The sequence below is a fragment of the Oncorhynchus tshawytscha genome, linkage group LG11, assembly GCF_018296145.1.
Source record: "Oncorhynchus tshawytscha isolate Ot180627B linkage group LG11, Otsh_v2.0, whole genome shotgun sequence".
Taxonomy (NCBI): Eukaryota; Metazoa; Chordata; class Actinopteri; order Salmoniformes; family Salmonidae; genus Oncorhynchus; species Oncorhynchus tshawytscha.
The window spans coordinates 39,292,329-39,316,285 of record NC_056439.1 but is presented as its reverse complement, the minus strand read 5'-3'; the positions used below and the strand labels follow the sequence as shown (position 1 = coordinate 39,316,285).

The 23,957-nt window shown below is 41.7% G+C and overlaps 1 protein-coding gene across 3 annotated transcripts in view; it reads left to right on the top strand.

The window, feature by feature from the left end:
- LOC112261979 (collagen alpha-1(XII) chain) overlaps window positions 1–22,191 on the top strand; it is an 81,819-nt gene extending 59,628 nt beyond the window's left edge. For 2 of the 3 annotated variants that reach the window (XM_024437638.2, XM_024437640.1), the window contains 18 exons: window positions 95–233; window positions 1,402–1,544; window positions 1,877–1,986; window positions 6,838–6,996; window positions 7,355–7,432; window positions 8,336–8,422; window positions 8,995–9,048; window positions 9,562–9,657; window positions 9,909–9,962; window positions 11,908–11,961; window positions 12,391–12,444; window positions 13,126–13,197; window positions 13,463–13,498; window positions 14,836–14,902; window positions 15,035–15,217; window positions 15,717–15,794; window positions 18,642–18,812; window positions 21,236–22,191. In XM_024437638.2, coding sequence (XP_024293406.1) covers window positions 95–233; window positions 1,402–1,544; window positions 1,877–1,986; window positions 6,838–6,996; window positions 7,355–7,432; window positions 8,336–8,422; window positions 8,995–9,048; window positions 9,562–9,657; window positions 9,909–9,962; window positions 11,908–11,961; window positions 12,391–12,444; window positions 13,126–13,197; window positions 13,463–13,498; window positions 14,836–14,902; window positions 15,035–15,217; window positions 15,717–15,794; window positions 18,642–18,812; window positions 21,236–21,393 — 1,793 coding nt within the window. In that variant the 3' untranslated portion in view covers window positions 21,394–22,191. Of the gene's footprint in view, window positions 1–94; window positions 234–1,401; window positions 1,545–1,876; window positions 1,987–6,837; window positions 6,997–7,354; window positions 7,433–8,335; window positions 8,423–8,994; window positions 9,049–9,561; window positions 9,658–9,908; window positions 9,963–11,907; window positions 11,962–12,390; window positions 12,445–13,125; window positions 13,198–13,462; window positions 13,499–14,835; window positions 14,903–15,034; window positions 15,218–15,716; window positions 15,795–18,641; window positions 18,813–19,195; window positions 19,724–21,235 lie in introns of those variants that run through there. The other variant, XM_024437639.2, reaches the window with a different exon arrangement.
- The last annotated feature ends 1,766 nt before the right edge of the window (window positions 22,192–23,957 follow it).

Here is a 23,957-nt window from a genome sequence, read left to right as displayed (position 1 = left end):
CGTAGAAAAACACCCTAATTCATTCCTACCAACAATGTCAGTACTGTGTTCCTATGCATTGACTCTGTGTCTTCACCTGACGTGTGTTCACCAGGCTTCAGAATGCTCGAGGGCTTCAACATCACAGACAGGACCTTCGCTGCCATGAACGGCGTGTCCATGGAACCTGGCTCTTTCAACAGCTTTATAGGCTACAGGCTACACAAAGATGCATTCCTCTCTGCACCCACAAAGTAAGAGTGTGTGCCTGTTTGCGGGCCTTTTCCGTTGCGCGTTGCCTGCTCCTCTCCTGTGTACTGTAATGCTGGCCAGACTGCATAATAGTTTTTTTGTATCTTCAAAGGCTCTGCTCGGAGAGCGCTGTGCCAAGAGCCCTTTGTCAGCCCTGTTTGTGTTCGCAGCTTGTAGAATATGAGGTGTTAGGAAGAGAAAATGATTTGCTCCCAGGGTAGCCCCTCTCCCACATACACTACCGTTCAACAGTTTGGGGTCACTTAGAAATGTCCTTGTTTTTAAAAGAAAAAAAACATTTTTGGAACACAGGAGTGATGGTTGCTTATAATGTACGCCTATGTAGATATTCCATTAAAAATCAGCCGTTTCCAGCTACAATAGTCATTTACAACATCAACAATGTCTACACTTTATTTCTGATCAATTTGATGTTATTTGAATGGACAAAAAAATTGCTTTTCTTTTAAAAACAAGGACATTTCTAAGTGACCCCAAACTTTTGAACGGTAGTGTATGTCATAGAGGGATCAACCAAAGCAGCCGAAGGTCAAGAGCCCAGCTCTTTATTGGGCCCATTAAAATGTATTCAGGCAAATGCTGAGCTGCTCAAGAGTTCTGCGCTAACATTTTAGGCATGAGCATGCTTAGTTCATTTGTCCATAATCATCTGTATTTGTGCGTGGGGAAGTCATTGACTTCATGTGCACAAATGGAAACACTTCAAGCAGTAAAGTAGGGATGGAAAATACTTTCAATATGTCCATAATTTTTTTAGTCTGGGGTAGAACTGGCAACCATTTTCAGATTCTGTGGTCTACGTGACAGGGTGGATATTGTGTGTCTTTTTGGTATATGGTGTGGCTTTTAGATGCCAACCTTGTTTCTCTGTGTCTTTGATTTTCCAGAAGTTACAAAGGCTCTATAGATTACGATTGGCTGTCTTAATTCAAGCAGGTTTTAGTGGACCCTCTCATTTTGATCAAAGATTCATGATTATCTGATTCATTAACTTTAGTCAACATTTTGCATGTCTTATGAATACAGCTAGTGATCAGATTGTCTCGGTGTTGGTGTCTATGAAGTTGACCATCTTACGGAAGAGAATCCCTCAGCTTTATAAAAAAGCTCTGCCATGACACCTGTATCCTGTATTTTTCCTCCTGCCAGGGAGATCCACCCAGAGGGTCTTTCTCCATCCTACACCATTATCCTGCTCTTCCGTCTTCTTCCTGACACCCCCAACCAGGCCTTTGATATCTGGCAGATTGCCGATGGTAACAACAACCCTGAGGTCGGGGTCACTGTCAACCGTAAGCCCCCATCATGCTTTGTTTCTCTTCTGGGTTAGCTGAAGCTACCTAACAGCTATGATCTGATTCCCCTCCTTACTGAATCAAATAACAGTCTTTAGAAACTTGGACCAGTGTAATGATTAGTGGGCTGCTACAGTTCACTGATCCCCATCTCGGGTAGAGTTTTGGTTTGGCACTGACTTTTCACACTTTTTCTACAAGTCCACAAGTGTTCACTTGTAAGGGCCATCATCCCTGTATCTCTCTGTCTCTGTGTGTGTGCGTTGCATGACTTCTCCCTGTAATGCATGTTTAGGGGTCCATCTGACGCCATCGTTCCCTCTTTTCAGCTTCCAGCAAAACAATCACGTTCTACAACAAGGACACCAGAGGGGAGATCCAAAGAGCCACGTTTAATGAGGATCAAGTGAAGAGAGTTTTCCACGGGAGCTTCCACAAGGTAAACACCATTTCACTTGAATGAAAACGCTTTGTGGGCCATATGGTGACATTAAGGCTTGGCAGAGGAGTAACATATCTTGGCCTATTTTCCTGGTTGAATTTCCTAAGGACATACAGATCAGTAATAATCAGCAATCATTTGGGATAATAACATCCTTTTTTCCAAAGATACATTTTCACATGAATAATGAATTTCTGTTGTAAAATGTTTAGATACATTTCCAAGGCAGAGTAGACACCCTGTCTGGGATGTGTAGCCTTGATATGGTCACCACCTATGATAGATGTGTTCTGTCATTATGCTCGGTCATGTCTGTTCATAGTTGATGTTTCTGTTGATTAGTGTTATGCCTCATTGAGTACACCTCCTGAGGGTATGATCTTGTGGATAATCAACGCCAAGACTAAGATCTAGCTAGGATATGGTTACTTTCCTCTCCTGAAATTAAATGTGATCCATCTTATAGTATTGCGATGTGGGTTCGGTGCCAAAGTTGAGTCTTCAGGCTTTTTTATGCTCCACTGTTAGCTTTGTTTTCTGAGGCTGAAGGAAGTTACTTTGATGAATGGTTTGGAAGGACGATAAATATATTTTCAAAGGTTGGAGGAGACTTTGGTGACCCATGGTGATCTTGCACAATGTGCAACCTGAAGATTTTATTTATAGTTAGCCTAGCAATGGAGACTTACGGCGTGCTGATTGGCCATTGTCCTGGCGGCAGTCAGGTGGGAATTCAAGAACGTTCTGAGGAAGTGGGATGTTATTGGATCAGTGTTTGTTTTGTTTTACCTCGTTTATGATAAATGAAACTCAATACATTGGGGAAAAAAGCCACTTCGTACTTTTGGACCGCATAAAAGAAAGCTAGCTGCATGTGCCCAATGAGGTATTTTCAGGAGTATTTTCTGCTTGAATAAAATGATCTGTCAATAAAATTATTTTCCTGCTTCAACAGATAGTTTCTAACAGTCTGAGAAAATCTGAATAAACGGATGAAATCGACCAAAAACATTCAACAAGCTGAAAGAGACCTACAACAATATGTAAACATGAATGGAGATATTTTGACATACATGTATATTGCATCTTCTATACATCTTTACTGCCTCCGAATGTGGATTCCCATTGGGGCCCTAATAATCTTCTATGCTGGGATTACAATATTAAGTCTCAGTGGGGGTCAGTGAGTACGTTGAGTCATTACTGTACATGACTGTAAACCTCCATCAGTCACTCAAGGCTTTCTAACCCAGTTGAATTAACTCTGTAGGTTGTCATTATTGTATAAAAAGCCATTGGTCCTGTAGAATGATCTTCTCAGTGTTTTATAACCGTGATATACAGTGTTTTTGTCACATTCTGCATAACTCAGTCACAGCAGAAGTAGAGGAGCCCATGTGGGACATCAAACGCCAGCCACAACTCAAAGCAGAACAGAATATTAAAATGTTGTGCTCAGATATCAGACTGTAAGGATGACAAGGATTTCAACAATGAACGTCAGTAAGATGCAACTAAAATGAAAAATGACTGTTTCCAATGGACATGAAGAATGTTGTATCCAATGTTTCTGAAGGGGAACAATATGCTTCCTATTATGTAAAAACTTCAGCTATTCCTTTAACCTGGAAAATGTCGGGTCAGGGCTTCAGCCGATGACATGACTAACATCAGTACAATGACATCATCAGAGCTCCAGTTGGATGTGTGTGCTTCTTTTCTCTTCCTATAGCTGTGGTGGTGCCTGCAGTCTGAGTGTGCTCTGGGTGGTTAGTTTGTGGTACTGTGTAGTTACTACTCCAAGCGAACAGGTGTCTTCGGTGGTCTACATACCTGCTTTTTCTCTGGTCAGGGAAACTATTTGCCACTCAAAGAAAACAAAAAACTATTAACATGTATAGTGTGTGCCCTACTTCAGAGCAGTTCATATCTTTTGATATGAACTCAGAGTAGATTGTTATGAGACACAATAGATTATTCCCCTCCCCTCGAATATTTCTCTCAGTAAATTAATTGTTTATACTTACTAAGATCAGACATGTCCATAGGGAAGTATGAAACAACTAACCCAAACCAACCATCTTCATATAGTTTAATAGCAATGTGTATGTTACAGAGTGCAGACTAATCTACCTCTCCTTTCTCCTTGGGCTAGTAGCTAAATAGAGAATTATCCAGGTTAGAGAGGTCTGGCTCTCCTCTGATTCATCATGTGGGAAATATCCTAATGATAGCTTTAGCAGACGCTAGCCCTCTGTAACCAACTGGGGATTCCCACCCCACACTGCAGAGGTGGTGGTCTTAGAGGGGCGTTTGACCAGGGAAAACTTTATTCTCAGGCAGAGTGTTCCACTAAATAAGAGACACAAGCATTTTGCTACACCCGCAATAACATCTGCCAAATATGTGTATGTGACCAATACATTTAGTTTGATTTGAAAGGGGGAATGTTTTTCACCAACTCATATATGTATTATTGGTGCCATTAGCTTTTTTGCATTTGGTTGCGATCAAGTGTAAATATGAAAAGAAATGGTGCTTTTGGTAATAGCTAGATGTATTCAGTCCATCCACTCTACAGGCTCCCCATACTTAGAGCTTCACAAATGCAGCTATTATTCTCTGAGAGGACCTAAACTCTCTAAAACTTTCCATTCAGGGATTGGGTGGAATGAGCAGTTGGGTTTTGTCAGTATTTGCAAGCACTAATTGAGAATGAGTGGGAAGAAGAGAATGCTCCAAAGAACCAAAGCAGTTTAAAACATTGGTCAATCTGACTGATACATTTCCATAGCCCTGACTGCCCTCTTTGTACTCTCATTATAAGAGTTTCCTCTGAAGCCTTCTTTTAAAAGCCCTCCATTCCGCGAGGTAGCCAAGCAGACTTAATGACGCATGCAACCATTCCTGCAACAGAAGAAGCCACTCAGATATGAAATGGTGACTTTACAAAGCTAAGCAAGCTCCTTTTCTGAAACCAGGATGGGAATATTGTATCCAAGACTGGACATGGGAGCGTAGATGTCTGGAATGATATGGTGGCAGTGGTATACATGAAGAAGGATTTTGTCTATTCCTGGAAAGAGTTGGTGAAATCTGCAATTTGTCAGTGCATCAAAAATATCAGGAAAGAGCCACTTTTACTTTTAATCAAACTAATGTAGGATTCCCATATCAGGCTGCATGTGAATTGTGATTTCACGCGCCATTGTGAAATGGAGTGAAAACATGGAGTTGTGAAGACACGGCCAACAACAATAAAATGGAGTCTGATAGAAATCATGAAAGTATGTCAGACACACTGGAACCCAAATATAGCCATATACAGTATACTGTTGCTATGTCTGTGGACTGGACAACTTGTTCGGACTATAGTTTATATTATACCAGAGGGAGGATCCATGCTAAGTGTGAATGGAGTGCTGAAAAAGAGATTTGTCATTGTCTAGAGGAGTTATAGTCAGAGGGAGGAGTAATTAAGTGTAATTGTGACTTGGTCAGTAATAGTGGAAGTCAAGGTCTAGTCTTTCTTGACTCCTGTGGTTTTTGATCCATTCAGAAGATTTTCATAATCTGTTTCAGTGTGATAGATTTCTCAGGCCTTTGTTAGAGAATGAGCCATTGTGTGACTTGTTGATTGTGTTCCAATAGAATATGCTTCGGGTTCCCCATCATCAGCCAACTGCTGGAATTTCATGTTGCTTTCAAATGATGAGTCTCGGTGAAGGACACTGACATTTTCTTGAATCCTCATTTTGCAGTAATATTCTTGTTGGTTAGTGAAATAATGTATATGTACGCATTATTTGCACTTGCAGTATGTCATTTAGCATTATTTTGGTAAGCCCTCAAGTGCATCATGTATGCCCATGCCAGGATCTTGGGGTATCAGACCCTCCCCTCTCCTGTGGTTGGCCAGATAATAATGTTGTGAGTGGTTGTCAAGTCCGGTTGGTTTCGCTCTGTAGGACAGTAAAACAGCAGTTAGCCTGCTGTCTCTGTCAGGGTGAAAGCTTGTCAGAATGTTCGGCAGAAAAAGGCAGCTGCGCAGGAAAGTATGGAGAGTGTAGCACTTTTGATGGTGTACCATAAACAACATCATTTCGAGATGTAATGGGAGTTTTGGAGAGTTAATAATGTTGAGAAATGGTCCATACCCTGGCAGTTTTGTGTTATTTCATGTATAGGCTATAGTTTGTTGTTTCATGTTGATCATTCTGTTTATCAGTGAAAGTGGCTGACATTAACTTTTTTCCAAGGGACCTACAACCGGAATGTTCTTACTTCTTACGTGATACAATGATCTTTAATTAACTTCTTTACAGAAAATCATATTAATAATGGTGATTTAGTAAAATACAGTATCAGCGTCCTTATAAACATCAGTTAGAAGACTTTAGGGGTTTCGTTTGCACATTGGCTCAACTGGGTTCTTAGTTTATGGTACGAGACTCCTGAAGAATTGTGCTTTTATTTATTTATTACCTTTATTGAACTAGGCAAGTCAGTTAAAGAACAAATTCTTATTTTCTTTGACGGCCTAGGAAAAGTGGGTTAACTGCCTTGTTCAGGGGCAGAATGATTTTTACCTTGTCAGCTCGGGGATTCGACCTTGCGACCTTTTGGTTACTGGTCCAACGCTCTAACCACTAGGCTACCTGCCACTACACTAGTACCTGCCACCACTAGGCTATTGCAGAAATACCATGTGAAAAACACGGAACACTTTCAGTACTCTATACCAAGCCATTATGCCCAAATATTGTTGCAGTAGTTGTTCATATTGAGAAGAATAGAGTGGTCTTAACTAATAATCCTCTTCTCCTCCTCTTCCTCCCTCTCCTAAAGCTTCACATCAGTGTCTCTCCCGAGAGGGTCAAACTGAATGTGGACTGCCAGGAGGTTGCAGAGAAACCCATCAAGGAGGCCAACAACATCTCCACAGATGGCTATGAAGTGCTGGGCAAGATGGCAAAGTCAGGAGGATCAAAGAGAGAGTCGGCTACAGTGAGTGAAAAATTGACAACACTTATTTGAAATGGAAAACTCCTGATAAAATGCATCCCTCACTCACACACAAGCTGTTGGTGTGAACTGTGAAGTGCAAAGTGCCCAGATGTGCTCCTCATGTGTTGATGCTCAATTAAGAGCTGACAACTCGCGGTCCTTGTTGGAGGGATGGAAGACGCTGCTCTCTCTGTCTTGTTCTCTCATGCTATCTGTGTTCCAGCTCTCTGTGGGTTCTGGCCTGCGTCTGGAGCCATGTTGTTTCTAAGTCCTGAACGCTGGAGCTCAATGGAAGCCATGTGTAACACCCATCTGTGTCCGTCTCTCTCTTCTCTCATCTTTCTGTTCTGTTGTGCAGTTCCAGCTCCAGATGTTTGATATTGTGTGCAGCTTGAGCTGGACCAGCAGAGACAAATGCTGTGATCTCCCGGCCACGGTAAGAGCAGCTTCACTGTAACGGCCTCACAGCCCTCTAGTACGGCCTCATATCTGTACAGTACTGTACCATCAAGCCTTGATATATTGACTCTGCTCATCTTTCACTATACACCATTGAGCACTTACTGTAGGTTAAGAGAGCCATTGTAGTTTTGCATGTTAATTTTGGAGTTTATATGTCATTCCTAATGTTTAAGAGTGCACATGCTGTATAGCCATTACGAAGTGATGTCTAGCTGGCAAGAAAGTTATTTGAAATGAAATGATTGCACTGTCAGGCCTGAATAGACCATTGTATTCCTCACTAAATGGACTAATCTCAGTACAGTTTTACAATCCCAACCCCACCAAAACAACTGGTCCCTTTGATCATGGGGTGGACAGTATAAATCATTGTACCCATCTATGATATGTTTATTACTGGATACATGTTATATACTTGACTATAGCCAATTACCCATCTCTCTCTCTGTGTAATTTGCATGAGATATTAATGTATCATGTCAATGAAGGCTGTGTTGTATAAGATTTCACATATTCTCTTCCACAAAAAAACAGATGGATTGTTTGTTGTCAGATAGTATTTGTGTGTAGGCCATGCTATTGTAGCAGTTATATTTTAGTATGCAACCCAGTTTTATCATGGCTTTAGCAGCCTTTCTAATGTGTTTCCTAGCAGAAAATTTCAAGGCATCATTTTATGGTTTGGGATGCCAGAGCAGTGACACTCATTTTCATCCCAGATACTCCTATTTGCACTTGTTGTATTTCGTGAGTTACCAGAAAGGCCCACAGATGTCAAGAGATGAACAAATTATTACTGTTGTATTTCAGTAAAAAATGAAAAAACATTCTTATTGTCTTTCTTTCTTTCGCCATCTCCTTCCTTTCTCTACTGCAGAGAGATGAGCTTAAGTGCCCGGCTCTTCCCCATGCCTGCACATGTGCACAGGACAGCGTTGGCCCACCGGGACCACCCGGCCCCTCGGTAAAGACAATAACCATCCCACCATCTGTCCTCATCTTGAGGCAGGGCTCTCTCTGCTTCTGTCTGTCCTCGTCTTGAGGCAGGGCTCTCTCTGCTTCTGTCTGTCCTCATCTTAGGGTAGGGCTCTCTCTCTACTCACTAATGTGATGATGATGATGATGATGGTGATGCCACTCAATCTCCACTATGATTATGTGGACATATAGGAATAGTGTTCCAGGGGTACTTTTCTCCTCATAACTGTTTCCCTGCTCTATAGATTAAGCATGTGGATATTAGAGTGGGGTCAACATGTGAGTATCTGTGTTTTTTCCCATGGAAAACAAAAGACCGGGAGATGAGATGAATGGTGTGCAATGAGGTGTGGACTATCAGACTTAGGGTTGTGTCAAAAGATAAATGCCCGTCGAAAAAACAGTACATCTGGAATATGTTTGCTTCACTCTGCAACCTCACTAAGCCACTGGGGATTCCTGCTGGCTTGGGATTTAGGTCTGGAAGCAGCTCCTGTTGTGGGGATGGCTCTGACTCTCAGTCTCTGACTGTCTCTCATCCTTTCTTGACTTTCCCAGGGTGGACCAGGTACTAAAGGACCTAGAGGAGAGAGAGGAGACTCAGGCCCAACTGTAAGTAATGCTTTTGTATCAGTATCAAGCCATTTAACACACACTTGGATCCAGAGCGATTAATTGAATATTATGGATGTGTGGTCCAAGCCTGAATCCGACTATAAATCAAGCCATATCCTACTGAGCTGGGATACAGTCCAAGGCCTAACGCATTTACAGTAAATCAGAGTTCAGCCTAATGCAGTAGTTATCTCAAAGCACATACCATTAGCATGCCCCATCAGCCAAAACAGATTTCTCACATCTGAAGTCACTTATTGAATGTACTGTATAATTTCCAGCTTGTTATGTCCTGTTTATTTTCCCCCAGCTTGATTTAAGGAGGTCTATGTTGAGAGGTCTGATGAGAAGTAGAACATATTTCTCACCAACGGTCACTGATTGTTCTGGTTCCTTCTGAGAGAATGAGCCCTGCTGGGAAAAGCAGTGGGGAGGTCTACTGGGAGATATGGTGTAAATAGTTTAATATTAGTGTGACTGTTTGGTTTTGTCGTTCTGCTTCTACCATAGGGTTCAATGGGCCCCCGTGGAGAACAAGGACTTCCAGGACCATCCGGACCTCCAGGTCCACAAGGCCCTAATGGCTTGTCTCTGCCCGGAGAACCTGTAAGTCATCTGCAGTGTTCTTACAGTGTGGGGGACTGTAGGATGTCCTCCCTGACGTATGATTTACACACACAGTTACTCTGTGTTAAGACGACCTTATTCATTCCTAGACATCCTCCTGAAGCTGGGATGTAAATTCACTCTCAGTGACAGACTACGTGGTCAAGAGAAAGAGCAGATCTGTAGTTGTTTAGGGTTGGAGTTCCCTTTGTACTCCAGCTCTAAACCTCTCCTTCCCTTTGTCTTCTCAGGGCCGTCCCGGACCAAAGGGAGATCCCGGAGACTCAGGCCTGACTGGGCTGCAAGTGAGTACAGCTTTCTTTTTCATTAGCTGTGGTTTTCAACAAGAAACCAGAGGCGATCCACAGAGAGAAACAGCGCTACTGGAGTCTGGAATCTGTCCACATGGCAAAGCTGAAACCACATTCAAAGTGGGAGGTAGACCATGCAGTCCCCAGAGTGGGGTATACACTCCAAGCAACCTGCTGATTTACAGTGGAAGGCCAGTGGTGCAGTTAAGCTATCATGGAGCACAGAAGAGCCTTGCTAACGGGAATATCAAAAATCAAATCAAATGTATTTATATAGCCCTTCGTACATCAGCTGATATCTCAAAGTGCTGTACAGAAACCCAGCCTAAAACCCCAAACAGCAAGCAATGCAGGTGTAGAAGCACGGTGGCTAGGAAAATAATAGAGGATTAATATGAACTGTACATATTCTATACTGTCAACCCTATACTGTCAACCCTATACTGTCAACCCTATACTGTAAAACCGATACTGTAAACCTATAGTGTAAAACCTGTAGTGTAAACCCTATACTGTAAAACCGATACTGTGAAACCCAAAAGAGTTCTACTTTGAAGCGAAAGGGTTCACCTATGGGGACAGCCAAAGAACCCTTTTGGAACCCTTTTTTTCTAAGAGTGTATTCTTCGTTTTACTTAGGTGCCACTAATTGGATTTAAATAGCTGAGAAAAGAAGGGATGTGAAGATAAGCAACCTCAGGATTATAAGACTACATCCCTCAAGGTTGCCAATGACCATCAAAGTGTCTGGGAATATTTGGATCCTAAATTGCGTCAAAAGCCCAAAGAACGATGGCTGGAGACAATGGGACAAAAGCCCAAAGAACGATGACTGGAGACAATGGAACAACATATCAAAAGTCAAACCTACCCTGGCCTGGTTATTTCTTGGAGGATATCCTTCTTCTTACGTTAGATGGATTCCTTGCCCCTCTTGTAAAGAGGAAACAACCTGAAGGGGCTTATAATGAATTGTTTAGGGCTTTGGAACTGGTCAACCACACAACCTCCACCATGACCAAACTGTATCACTGATAACCTCCACCATGACCAAACTGTATCACTGATAACCTCCACCATGACCAAACTGTATCACTGATAACCTCCACCATGACCAAACTGTATCACTGATAACCTCCACCATGACCAAACTGTATCACTGATAAACCTGACCAAACTGTATCACTGATAACCTCCACCATGACCAAACTGTATCACTGATAACCTCCACCATGACCAAACTGTATCACTGATAACCTCCACCATGACCAAACTGTATCACTGATAACCTCCACCATGACCAAACTGTATCACTGATAACCTCCACCATGACCAAACTGTATCACTGATAACCTCCACCATGACCAAACTGTATCACTGACAACCTCCACCATGACCAAACTGTATCACTGATAACCTACCGCTTGACCAGATTGTATCACTGACAACTCCAGTGCTGGATGATCGGCCCCTGGATTTCAAAGATTGGAGGCATTATCCTGTGACGCCAATAATGAGCATAATTTAGTTGAGAATCACTCACCCCCATCAAGGACGACTTTACTTTCGAAATATGAAACTCACCTGAATCCTAACAATTACCCTGTGATGTTAGTAATACTTGAGAATAATTAGTTTGAGAATCTCTCATCGCATTAAGATGTTTATGACTATAGCAGCCTTGGCTGTCGAATGGTTCTGCTAACAACATGCATTTCAACAACCAAATCAAGTACCCTGAATTGCATCAGAAAAGTCTACCATGTTCTCACTAAAAAACTAGAGCGTTCTCACAAGGAAACTAAAGAGCAGTTATTACACAGTACAACTAGTAGTTATCATTTCTGGCTAAATGAAAAGGCAATTTTGTGCCATTTTGTCAGAATTGTGTGTTATTACTGGTTAGCAGAGTTTGATTGAGTGTGTTGTGTTCCTGCAGGGTCCTGCTGGTGCTGCTGGTCCTATGGGTTCTGTTGGACCAGGTGGAGTGAGGGTAAGATCAGCATCTCTGTACCTCTACACAGAGCTGCTCAGTGTACAGGCACTGTTGAAAGGCCATGAATCTAGCCAGCACCTACTTAACTCAACGTGTGCATGTGATCACTCAACGTGCGCAGTTAAACTGTTGTGTGCTCCCAGTATTCTGGTGCATGTCAGATGACGTCATTGGGCTCCATTAAACTGGCGCAGTAGAACACACTACAGAGATTGGTAGCTAGGGAGATTAGCGAGGTCCTGGTTTATTTCACTGAGTTTTTATAGTCCCATCTCTTGGAAGCATCACCAGTTTAACAGCACCATAACACGTACAGTACATATATACAGAAATAAAGTTAACATTGGCAACATACTTTTAACACAACAACAACTTAATGCCAACTTGTATTGCTGCCTGTTGTGAGTGTCTATCTTCTCTTTCCAGGGACCACCAGGGAAGGAAGGACCATCGGGACCTAGAGGTCCAACAGGACCGATGGTGAGTACTGCAGCCAGAAGACGTGGTCAAAACACAGACAAACTCAGTCCTTCAGTCAGTAATGCAGCTAAAACATGCATCTCATTCTCCCTACTATGATTGAGGCCTGCCTCTACAGTAGTTAATGGCCACACCATACCAATAGGCAAAGGGCCAGCACGTCATTGTCAACATGTAGGCCCGTCATTGTAAATAAGAATTTGTTCTTAACTGACTTGCCTAGTTAAATAAAGGTTAAATAAAAAATAAAATAAATATATTAATATATAGCCTACTCTGAGGACCATTAAGCATCCCATCCCTGTTGGGAGTGTTTCCACCCAGTTAAAGGAAAATTCCACCAAGAAACTATCTTTTGGTATTTGTTTCATTAGTCCATTGTTGATATTGTACCAAAAATGTTTTGCATGTCAGCAATCAAGTTTTCAAGATACAGAAATACAGCCGTAATGAAACAAATGCCAAAAGATAGTTTTTGGGTGGTGTTGTCCTTTAAATGTTCTTGGCACAGTATATCAAGTTGTGCCTTGACTGTGGATATACATCTCAGTATAGGGCTGGTCCCTATTGTGCAACAGCTATTTAACAGGGACCAGGAGTGGTTGTTGTCCTTATGTTTACTGTTTCGTAACTTTGGTAAGTGGATGTAGCAATAACGCTGTCCATCTTCTCATCATCCAGGGAAGTCCAGGAACTCCGGGTTCACCAGGAAACACAGGAAGCCCAGGAAAACCAGGAGACACAGGAAACCCAGTATGTACAAATACAAGTAGTCATATGATGATGGTGTATGTTTCATCAAGGACAGCAGAGTCACTAGCCATCTTCCAAAAACATCTGAAATCCTACCTCTTAAGATCCTAAGACTGTCTTGAATCATCCCACTGCATTTGATTAAATTGGAACATGTTAACCAACTTCCTATTTCATAGTGTATTTGTGGTGTTTTGTTGCAAATCTCATGCAAATTAATGGCTTTCCTTTTATTGAGAACATCCATGTTTCCTCTTTTCCACAGGGAGTGTCTGGAACAAAAGGAGAAAAGGGAGAGAGGGTATGTGCTGTATCCTTTAGTCCAGGACCAGACAACTACTGTATCCTTTAGTCCAGGGCTAGGCAACTACTGTATCCTTTAGTCCAGGGCTAGGCAACTACTGTATCCTTTAGTCCAGGGCTAGGCAACTACTGTATCCTTTAGTCCAGGGCTAGGCAACTACTGTATCCTTTAGTCCAGGACCAGACAACTACTGTATCCTTTAGTCCAGGACCAGACAACTACTGTATCCTTTAGTCCAGGGCTAGGCAACTACTGTATCCTTTAGTCCAGGGCTAGGCAACTACTGTATCCTTTAGTCCAGGGCTAGGCAACTACTGTATCCTTTAGTCCAGGGCTAGGCAACTACTGTATCCTTTAGTCCAGGACCAGACAACTACTGTATCCTTTAGTCCAGGGCTAGGCAACTTATCCTTTAGTCCAGGGCTAGGCAACTACTGTATCCTTTAGTCCAGGGCTAGGCAACTACTATATCCTTTAGTCCACTGCAACTACTGTATCCTTTAGTCCAGGGCTAGGAACAACTACTGTATCCTTTAGTCCAGGGCTAGGCACTACTGTATCCTTTAGTCCAGGGCTAGGCAACTACTGTATCCTTTAGTCCAGGGCTAGGCAACTACTGTATCCTTTAGTCCAGGGCTAGGCAACTACTGTATCCTTTAGTCCAGGGCTAGGCAACTAGACTCACGCCGTGGGCTGATTTTCTTTTTGTCGGAGCTGACGGTCAATGGTGCCGTAACATAATTATAATCATTTGTACACTGCAAATTGACCACAAGTAAGGCACAAAAGAGGTTGTATTGGAAAAGAACAACCATTTCATACCTTAATTACATGGAGACATGATCATATCTTTTTTTATTCGTGGGAATACTTGGTGAACAGATTTCCTAAATGAAACTCATTTCTATCTGAATCCCTGGTGATTTTAGTCCTTTTTTGACGAAAAACAAAAATCCTCAGAACTTTGGGAGGTGCTTTTTTATTTGCCCGCCAGACGCCTGTTGTCGACCCCTGCTTCTCAGAGTAGCATGTTTTCGAACCCTGCTTCTCAGAGTAGCATGTTGTCGACCCCTGCTTCTCAGAGTAGCATGTTGTCGACCCCTGCTTCTCAGAGTAGCATGTTGTCGACCCCTGCTTCTCAGAGTAGCATGTTGTCGACCCCTGCTTCTCAGAGTAGCCTGTTGTCGACCCCTGCTTCTCAGAGTAGCCTGTTGTCGACCCCTGCTTCTCAGAGTAGCCTGTTGTCGACCCCTGCTTCTCAGAGTAGCCTGTTGTCGACCCCTGCTTCTCAGAGTAGCATGACCTTGTCTCACCAAAATGTCTTTGTTTTCCAGGGGGACTTTGCATCTCAGAATCTGATGCGTTCCATTGCCAGACAAGTTTGCGAACAGCTTGTGAATAGTGAGTTCCTATTTAGACCTTCATAAACCAGCATTGGTTGGGTACACCTACACACACAAACAATGTTTACAAATAAACCATCTATGTGATTTTTCTCTCTGCCTTAATCATATCTTCATTCATTCCTCTCAGGTCAAATGAGCAGAATTAATAATATGATCAACCAGATCCCCACCGGTTACTCTAGCAACAACCCAGGCCCCGCAGGCCCCCCTGGTCCCGCCGGCAACACGGGTCCTCGTGGAGAACCTGGACAGACTGGCCGAAATGGTTTCCCTGGAAACCCCGGCTTACCTGGAAACCAAGGAGAGAGAGGTGAGTGATAGTGTGCTGTTTATGTATTTTTTGCCTGTTTTTATTACTTCCTGTTTTTGTATGGCTAGAAAGTAAATTACAACATATCAGAGATGCAAAACTTTAAGTAATGACAGGACACGGTCCTCTTCTTTAACCTATCTAACATCCTAGGATAATGGTTGGTCTGTTCTTTGAGCCTGGAGTAACATTGCAACATTTACAACAATGGTACAATTAAATAATGACTGGAGCACAAAGATCAAATGGAAGTTTTGATTGCAAGCGATTGTGCAAAACACCTCTATTCTAAATATATAGAGTTCATCACATCTTGTAAATAATTGATGGTCATCTGCCATCATGCTTCACTTCCTATAGTAAATCTGATCCATGCTACAATTTCCTCCATCCTCAGACATGCTCATTTGTGGTTATTACAAATACATGGTTCTGTACAATGAGACTTTTTGTCATTGCTAATAACCTGTTGCCTGTGTATCTGATTGTGCTGTTGCAGGTGCGCCAGGAGAGAAGGGAGAGAGAGGATCCCCTGGAACAGGACAGAGAGGACAGAGAGGACTCAGTGGTCCCCCTGGTAAGACCTCGGCCATCACTCACTTCTCATGTACAATAACCCATTTCACAGCTATGACTCTGCCAAGGTCTCCCATCTCACAAGAAAACAGAGACCATTAACAGAAGCCCCTGGCTCAGTCATTTGCCTCATATACAGTTGAAGTCAGAAGTTCACATACACTTATTTGGAGTCATTAAAACTTGATTTTCAACCACTCCACACATTTCTTGTTAACAAACTGTAGTTTTGTCAAGTCGGTTAGGACATCTACTTTGTGCATGACACAAGTAACTTTTCCAACAATTGTTTACGGACAGATTATTAGACTTATAATTCACTGTATCACAATTCCAGTGGGTCAGAAGTTTACATACACTTTAAACAGTTGACTGACTTTGCATATGATTGGCTAATTAATAATTTGAGTCAGCTTGGATGTAAAACCTTCAAACTCAGTGCCTCTTTGCTTGACATCATAGGAAAATCAAAAGAAATCAGTCAAGACTGTAGACCTCCACAAGTCTGGTTTATCCTTGTGAGCAATTTCCAAACGCCTGAAGGTACCAGGTTCATCTGTACAAACAATAGTATGCAAGTATAAACACCATGGGACCACGCAGCCGTCATACCGCTCAGGAAGGAGATGCATTCTGTCTCCTAGAGATCAACGTACTTTGGTGCGAAAAGTGCAAAGGACCTTGTGAAGATACTGGAGGAAATAGGTACAACAGTATGTGTATCCACAGTATAATGAGTCCTATATCGACATAACCTGAAAGGCCGCTCAGCAAGGAAGAAGCCACTGCTCAAAACCACCATAAAAAAGCCAGACTACAGTTTGCAACTGCACATGGGGACAAAGATCGTACTTTTTGGATAAGTGTCCTCTGGTCTGATGAAACAAAAATAGAACTGTTTGGCCATAATGACCATCGTTATGTTTGAAGGAAAAAGGGGGAGGCTTGCAAGCCGAAGAACACCATCCCAACCGTGAAGCACGGGGGTGGCAGCATCATGTTGTGGGGGTGCTTTGCTGCAGGAGGGACTGGTGCACTTCACAAAATAAATGGCATCATAAGGAACAAAAATGATGTGGATATACTGAAGCAACATCTCAAGACATCAGTCAGGAAGTTAAAGCTTGGTTGCAAATGGGTCTTCCAAATGGACAATGACCCCAAGCATACTTCCAAAGTTGTGGCAAAATGGCTTAAGTACAACAAAGTCAAGGTATTGGAGTGGCCATCTCAAAGCCCTGACCTCAATCATATTGAACATTTGTGGGCAGAACTGAAAAAGTGTGTGCGAGCAAGGAGGCCTACAAACCTGACTCAGTTACACCAGCTCTGTCAGGAGGAATGGGCCAAAATTCACCCAACTTATTGTGGAAAGCTTGTGGAGGGCTACCTGAAACGTTTGACCCGAGTTAAACAATTTAAAGGCAATGCTACCAAATACTAATTGAGTGTATGCAAACTTCTGACCCACTGGGAATGTGATGAAAGAAAGAAATCATTATTTCTACTATTATTCTGACATTTCACATTCTTCAAATAAAGTGGTGATCCTAACTGACCTAAGACGGGGAATTTTTACTAGGATTAAATGTTGGGAATTGTGAATGTATTAAATGTATTTGGCTAAGGTGTATGTAAACTTCCAACTTCAACTGTACCTTAACAACAAGGTATGGAACATAAGAATCTTCCCGCATACTAACTGTAAATGGTTGTGCTCAACATCTGGAGACAGAAGGTTCCTATTCACTACTTCCTGATCTACAGTTCTTAACTTATTTCACCATGGTAGCCATTTTGTTCTAAATCCTATCCCTGGACCTCTCTTTGTGACTCTTAGAACTCCTCCCAGTGCAATATAAATGACAGACCCAAGGGGCAGGCCAAGATTTACCTAGATGTGTCTCATGAACCTTCGTTTGGGCAGCTGTGTTTCATAAATTCTCAGTGAACCGTCAAACGTATTCCCAGAAAAACACTTCTCTTTTCAAGAGAGAATTTATGCTTCTTCTTCACGGGATTGGTCCGCACAGATATGTTCACACGTCTTGATCAACATACGATACATCAAAGGAATTGAGAACCAAGGTCTATTTCTGGATGAAAGATTTAACATTATGCATTATAGCTGCTATCTTCTCTCATCAAAACAATGTTACCCCGACCTCTCATTCATCAGTGATCCCAAACCCATTCTAGAAATGGCTGAGGATTAGTCTCTAATAGTCTTATTCACTGTTGATATTATGCTGTCTTTATGGAGGCAACATAACATCCACCTTTAATTGATATTCAGCATGTGAAGGCCCTGAGTCCCCAGAAGCTTTCCTATCACAAGGGGTAGGGGGGCTAGTGGGAATGTCAGGCTATATATGATGTCTACTTCCCCCCTCCTGTCGAACACTGCCAAGTCTGTTTCTGTGAATGAAGTAAGACACTACTAAACTCCTGTAGGAGGAAGCTAGTTAGCTAGCGATGATGACTCATTGTTGAGTGGGAGAATCAGATTGTTGTACAATGAGCATTGCTTTGGTGGCTCCTTCATTGACAACACATGTGCTCACTTAAGAGATCAAAGAGCAAGAGAGAGCGAGAGAGTGGAGGAAACTCCATCCTTTGTTTGTACTGTCTAGACAGACAGGGGCAGGGAGTAACTCACCAGAGACCTGACTGGCTCACTTCTTATCAGACTTTTAATTGAGCCGTCTAAATATTTAAATTACAGTGGTAGAAACCAATAGTCCCTGCCTCCACTTCCAGTTGGGATTTAAGGGTGATGTCAGGGAGGTTTCGTTCTGACTATTCTTTAATTATTTTCCACAACCCATCTCCCTCTCCCTTATCCCAGGGCCACCAGGCGAGGCTCGAACCGGCGCCACAGGTACTACGGGCTCTGCTGGGCCTCGGGGCCCTCCTGGTCGCCAGGGAACCTCAGGAGTGAGGGGACCACCTGGACCCCCTGGCTACTGCGACTCCTCCCAGTGTGTTGGCATTCCTTACAATGGACAAGGTTACCCAGGTATGTCCACAACTGACTGAATCCCAATCTGCATGGCAGGGTAGCTGAATACATAGTGAATGTAACGTATGCACACTAATTTATTTACAACTTTATACTCAACAGCTAACGCTCTGGTTCAATGTACGGAGGTCATGGGTTTCAAGGGTTCTAAACAAAATGCAGTTGTTAACAAAAGTTTATTCTAATGGGACAGTGGACGTATTTTTGTCTCGACAACCCCCTTTTGGCAACATTATGAACCCTTTACGTCCAAGGTCTCAATATGTTTGTTATAGAGTGGATATTCATAATTGCATGTTAAACACTGCCAAGTAGAAATAGAAATGGCAAATAACTTTCTGCAACAGAGAGATCTAACCCCCTGTTTGAACTGTTTCCAGGTCGGTCCTAGTAAACTCTCTATGCTGCCTGTGCTGCTTACAGTCCTGTTTCTGAGATGTTAGCTCACTGGCTAATGAGCCCTTAAGGATAACCACCGGGGACATAATTAATGAACAACGTTAAAAACCCAAAAACGAGACAGAAAGGAGTGGACTCGCACTAACACCACTTCACAGCTACTATCAGACAAGCTGCAGAGATGGCAACCCTACTGGCCTGTTTGCATCTTGAACCAAAACCCCAGCAAACAGAGCGAGAGTGCTTCTCTACGCCGGAAGGAGCATGTAAAAAATAAATAAATAAATAAATAAAAACTACTAACAAAGTGGATATCATAGCAAAAGAACAAGTGTTAACATGTTGACGTAGAGGTGATATCTGTAAATAAACTAATTGTGCCTTGTAAATGATGTTTGAACCACACAATCCACTAAAATCATTTAACATCTGTATTGAGCTTGTGCCTTATAACCCGCTTCTTACTGACTTACTGCCAGCATAACCTCTGTTTTATTACAGTATGAGGCCTGTGATTTACACAGCTTGTGCTCCGGTCCAAACCGAAGCATGTGACATTTGTACATTTAATCATGATATTCTTTGTATGTTTGCCTAACCTATGCTAAACGTTCTTTTCCTACCATTTTCTTCTGTTTATATATATATTTAGTATTCAGACACCTTGACATTTTCCACATTTTGCTATGTTACAGCCTTATTCTAAAATGGATTCAATTGTTTTTTTCCCTCATCAATCTACTCACAATAGCCAATAATGACAAAGCGACTCCGGGATGCTGGCCTTCTAGGCAGAGTTCCTCTGTCCAGTGTCTGTGTTCTTTTGCCCATCTTAATCTTTTCTTTTTATTGGCCAGTCTGAGATATGGCTTTTTCTTCGCAACTCTGCCTAGAAGGCCAGCATACTGGAGTTGCCTCTTCACTGTTGAAGTTGAGACGGGTGTTTTGCGGGTGTTATTCAATGAAGCTGCCAGTTGAGGACATGTGAGGCGTCTGTTTCTCAAACTAGACACTCTAATGTACTTGTCCTCTTGCTCAGTTGTGCACCGGGGCCTCCCACTCCTCTTTCTATTCTGGTTAGAGCCAGTTTGCGCTGTTCTGTGAAGGGAGTAGTACACAGTGTTGTACGAGATCTTCCGTTTTTTGGCAATTTCTCGCATGGAATAGCCTTCATTTCTCAGAACAAGAATAGACTGACTGGCTTCAGAAGAAAGTATTTGTTTCTGGCCATTTTGAGCCTGTAATCGAACCCACAAATTCTGATGCTCCAGATACTCAACTAGTCTAAAGAAGGCCAGTTTTATTGCTTCTTTAATCAGCACGGCAGTTTTCAGCTGTGCTAACATAATTGCAAAAGGGTTTTCTAATGATCAATTAACCTTTTAAAATGATAAACTTGGATTAGCTAACACAACGTGCCATTGGAACACAGGAGTGATGGTTGCTGATAATGGGCCTATGTAGATATTCCAGACAAAATCTGCCGTTTCCAGCTACAATAGTCATTTACAACATTAATAATGCCTACACTGTATTTCTGATCAATTTGATGCTATTTTAATGGACAAAAAAAAGCTTTTCTTTCAAAAACAAGAATATTTCTAAGTGACCCTAAACTTTTGAACGGTAGTGTGTGTATATATATATATTAGTTAATTTGCTGAGGAACATTTGTTGTATAACACCACAATGGGTTTTAAGAGTAGCAAAAGGATAGGATAGAGCTAGAGAAAAGTGACAGTGTTGTATTAGTGTTTTGTTACAAATCAATCCCAGCTTTATTACTTGAATTGGTATTTATCTTTATGTATGTGTTCATATTTCTCAATAACATTACGTTCAGGAGTGCATGTAATCACTCTAACATACAAGCAAGATAAATGACAGTTCTTTGGTCCATACATTCCATATGTTGGTTGATTATTCATGTTTAGGAAAAACGTTTAGGATGTACATTGTGCATGTTAAGTCTCAGCCTGTTGACTAAAGTCCTGTTTGATTGGCCAAACTAATGTTTCTAGCCACCGGCTACGAGCCCGACCCTGAAACCTACCTAGTCCCTATACCCGAGGAAGAACCGGAAGATGAATCTGAGGCAATACAGTCGCCTGGTTACTCACGAAACCAGAGAGGAAAGAGGTCACTATCAAGAGACGATACCGAGAGGATAGCACCATAAACAAAAACAAAACAAAGGATTGTTATATTGAATTTATCTCCATTATTAAGTGAAATTCAGAGAATAAAATCTATGGGTCTGATACCCTTGGCTTTATTGAACATATCTTTACGCATCAACAAATTAAGTTTAGCAAGATTAAGTGGAAATATAATGAATCTGGACATTATTTCTTTACAAACCTGTGTGCTTGCTAACTGTTTCTTTAAGTGTCTCTGCTTGTAACATAACTGCATTAAGTGTTAGAGTCCAATGTTTAATGCACTAATCATCGGAAAGTCAGCAAATACGTTGGGGAAGGTATATGTATGTATGTCTCTGTACCCCTCCACATTAGTCCTGTACCTCACAGTTCATTGCAAATTTCACAATGTCAAGCTGTCTGTTGTTCTTTTGAAATCATGTAGTTGGCCACCCTCTTCATCAGAAAGAGGGTTACTGGTTCCAGCTCCATTAAAAGTTCCCAAAGATTCCCAGCTATTATCAAATCAGGCTTTCAATGAGTTACTTTAGACCAAACGTATCTTTTTTTATAATACTAACTCACAGCTGATTTTTCCCAAAGGTGGAGTTGCCTGTCTGTGTTGTATATTTAAGATTTCAACAAAACAAAAACAAATCAGAATATAGTTATTGTTTTGTATCAATACCAAATGCAGTTGGAATTTGTTTGCAAGACTATGGACATAGAATTGCCTTTTCATGTTTTAACTGCACATTGTGAACTCCACAGCCTTATTTTCTTATTTATTTCTGAAACAGAAGAGGCATTTTTCAATAAAACTACTGAAAATTGTACATTTTGTTTCAGTCTCATGTCTGTGGTGTCTCAGTCTATGTCACTGTACCTGCAAACACTGGACATAGTATATCTCATGTCACATGCCGATCCCCAAAAAAACGGTCTTTACTAAAGTGAGTACAGCTTCAAAGGGGCAATCTGCAGTTCAAACTATAACAAAGCAGCCACCCTGCCACTATTTTGGTATAAAGATGAGGGATGGGGCTGGAGAAATGTAGCCACTCTCAAATTCATAGACAGAGCTATGGATGCAAGGACTGACCATCCATGGCGTCAAAATTATAGTTTTAACCATGTTTTGGGGCTATACAGTGATTTTTTTTTTTTACAATTGCATTGTTTGCAAACAATGGACTTAAACATGTTTATATTTTGGGTTCTGATTGGGTACGACAGTTGAACTAACCTCGCAAGGAATTCTAAGTTAAATAATATAAGTTATAATATTCAAGAATCAATGGGTATATAATATACAGTCAGGTCCATAATTATGAGCACCCTTGATAAAGATGAGCAAAAGAAGTCTGTATAAAATAAATAATACAATTGGGAAATGCTCAGAGAAAGAGATTTTGTTTAAGAAGCAATAAAATAAATTAAAAATAGATAGGGATAAAAAATGATTGACAACCTGTTGTCAGTACTCTAGCATCCTCCCCTTCTGAGGGTAATGACACTGAGCCTTATTCTTAAATGTTTTATGTAGGGGAGGGATCCTAGACCATTCCTCTAAACTGAACTTTTCCCAGATCCTTGATATCCTGCTAACCTTGATATCCTGCTATCCTTGATATCCCGTCTGCTCTTATGAACTGCCCTCTTCATTTCAAACCACAGGTTTTCAATGTGGTTAAAGTCTTGAGACTGAGATGGCCATTGCAAAATGTTGATTTATAGTCAATTAAACATTTCTTTGTGGATTTTGATTAGATTTGGGGTTATTGTCATGCTGGAAGACCCACTTGCCGCCACAGCCTCCTAGCAGAGGCAAGCAGGTTTTTGCCTAAAATGTATAGAATGGTTGCTGGCTTAATTTTTAACATTTCAGTTTGGTCTAAACAATGTAAAATCATCCTATTGAACTCTTTTCATTGAGACATCATCAGACAGAAACCACATTTCTCACTGGTCACCAACAACTTAAGGCAGGAAGTAGACCCAAGCAGCGTCAGAGGAAGGCCCAAAAAATTGTTAGGCTCCAGTCATCCAAGTCATAGACTATTCTCTCTGCTACCACACAGCAAGCGGTACCGGAGCACCAAGTCTCTAGGTTCAAAAGGCCCCTTAACGACTTCTACCCTGAAACCATAAGACTGCTGAACTGCTGAACATTAATCAAAGGGCCACACAGACTATTTACATTGCCCCCCTCAGTAAGCATTCCACGGTAAGGTCTACTACACCTGTTGTATTTGTTATATTCAGGGCACATGTGACAAATCAAATTTGATTTGATTTTGAAGTATTCACTCAGCCTTTGGTATTCCAGTCAGAAGGATGTAGTGTGTGACCTCGCTAGACAAAACACTGTGGTTTCTCCCAGATGAGTCACCCATGGGAACCTCCTTTTGAAGTCCCTGCTAATATGCAGCCTTGGAGCAGGGATGTACACATCAAAGATGGTAAAAAGGTAAGTTATAAGCAGTGCTTGCGTATGTCTTTAACCCCATAAAAGTCTAAGGTGCTCTTTGGAGGGATTCAAGCTTACTTTCCCAGTCACTCTTCTAACTGTGGAAAGTTTAAAATACTTTATTATATCGGC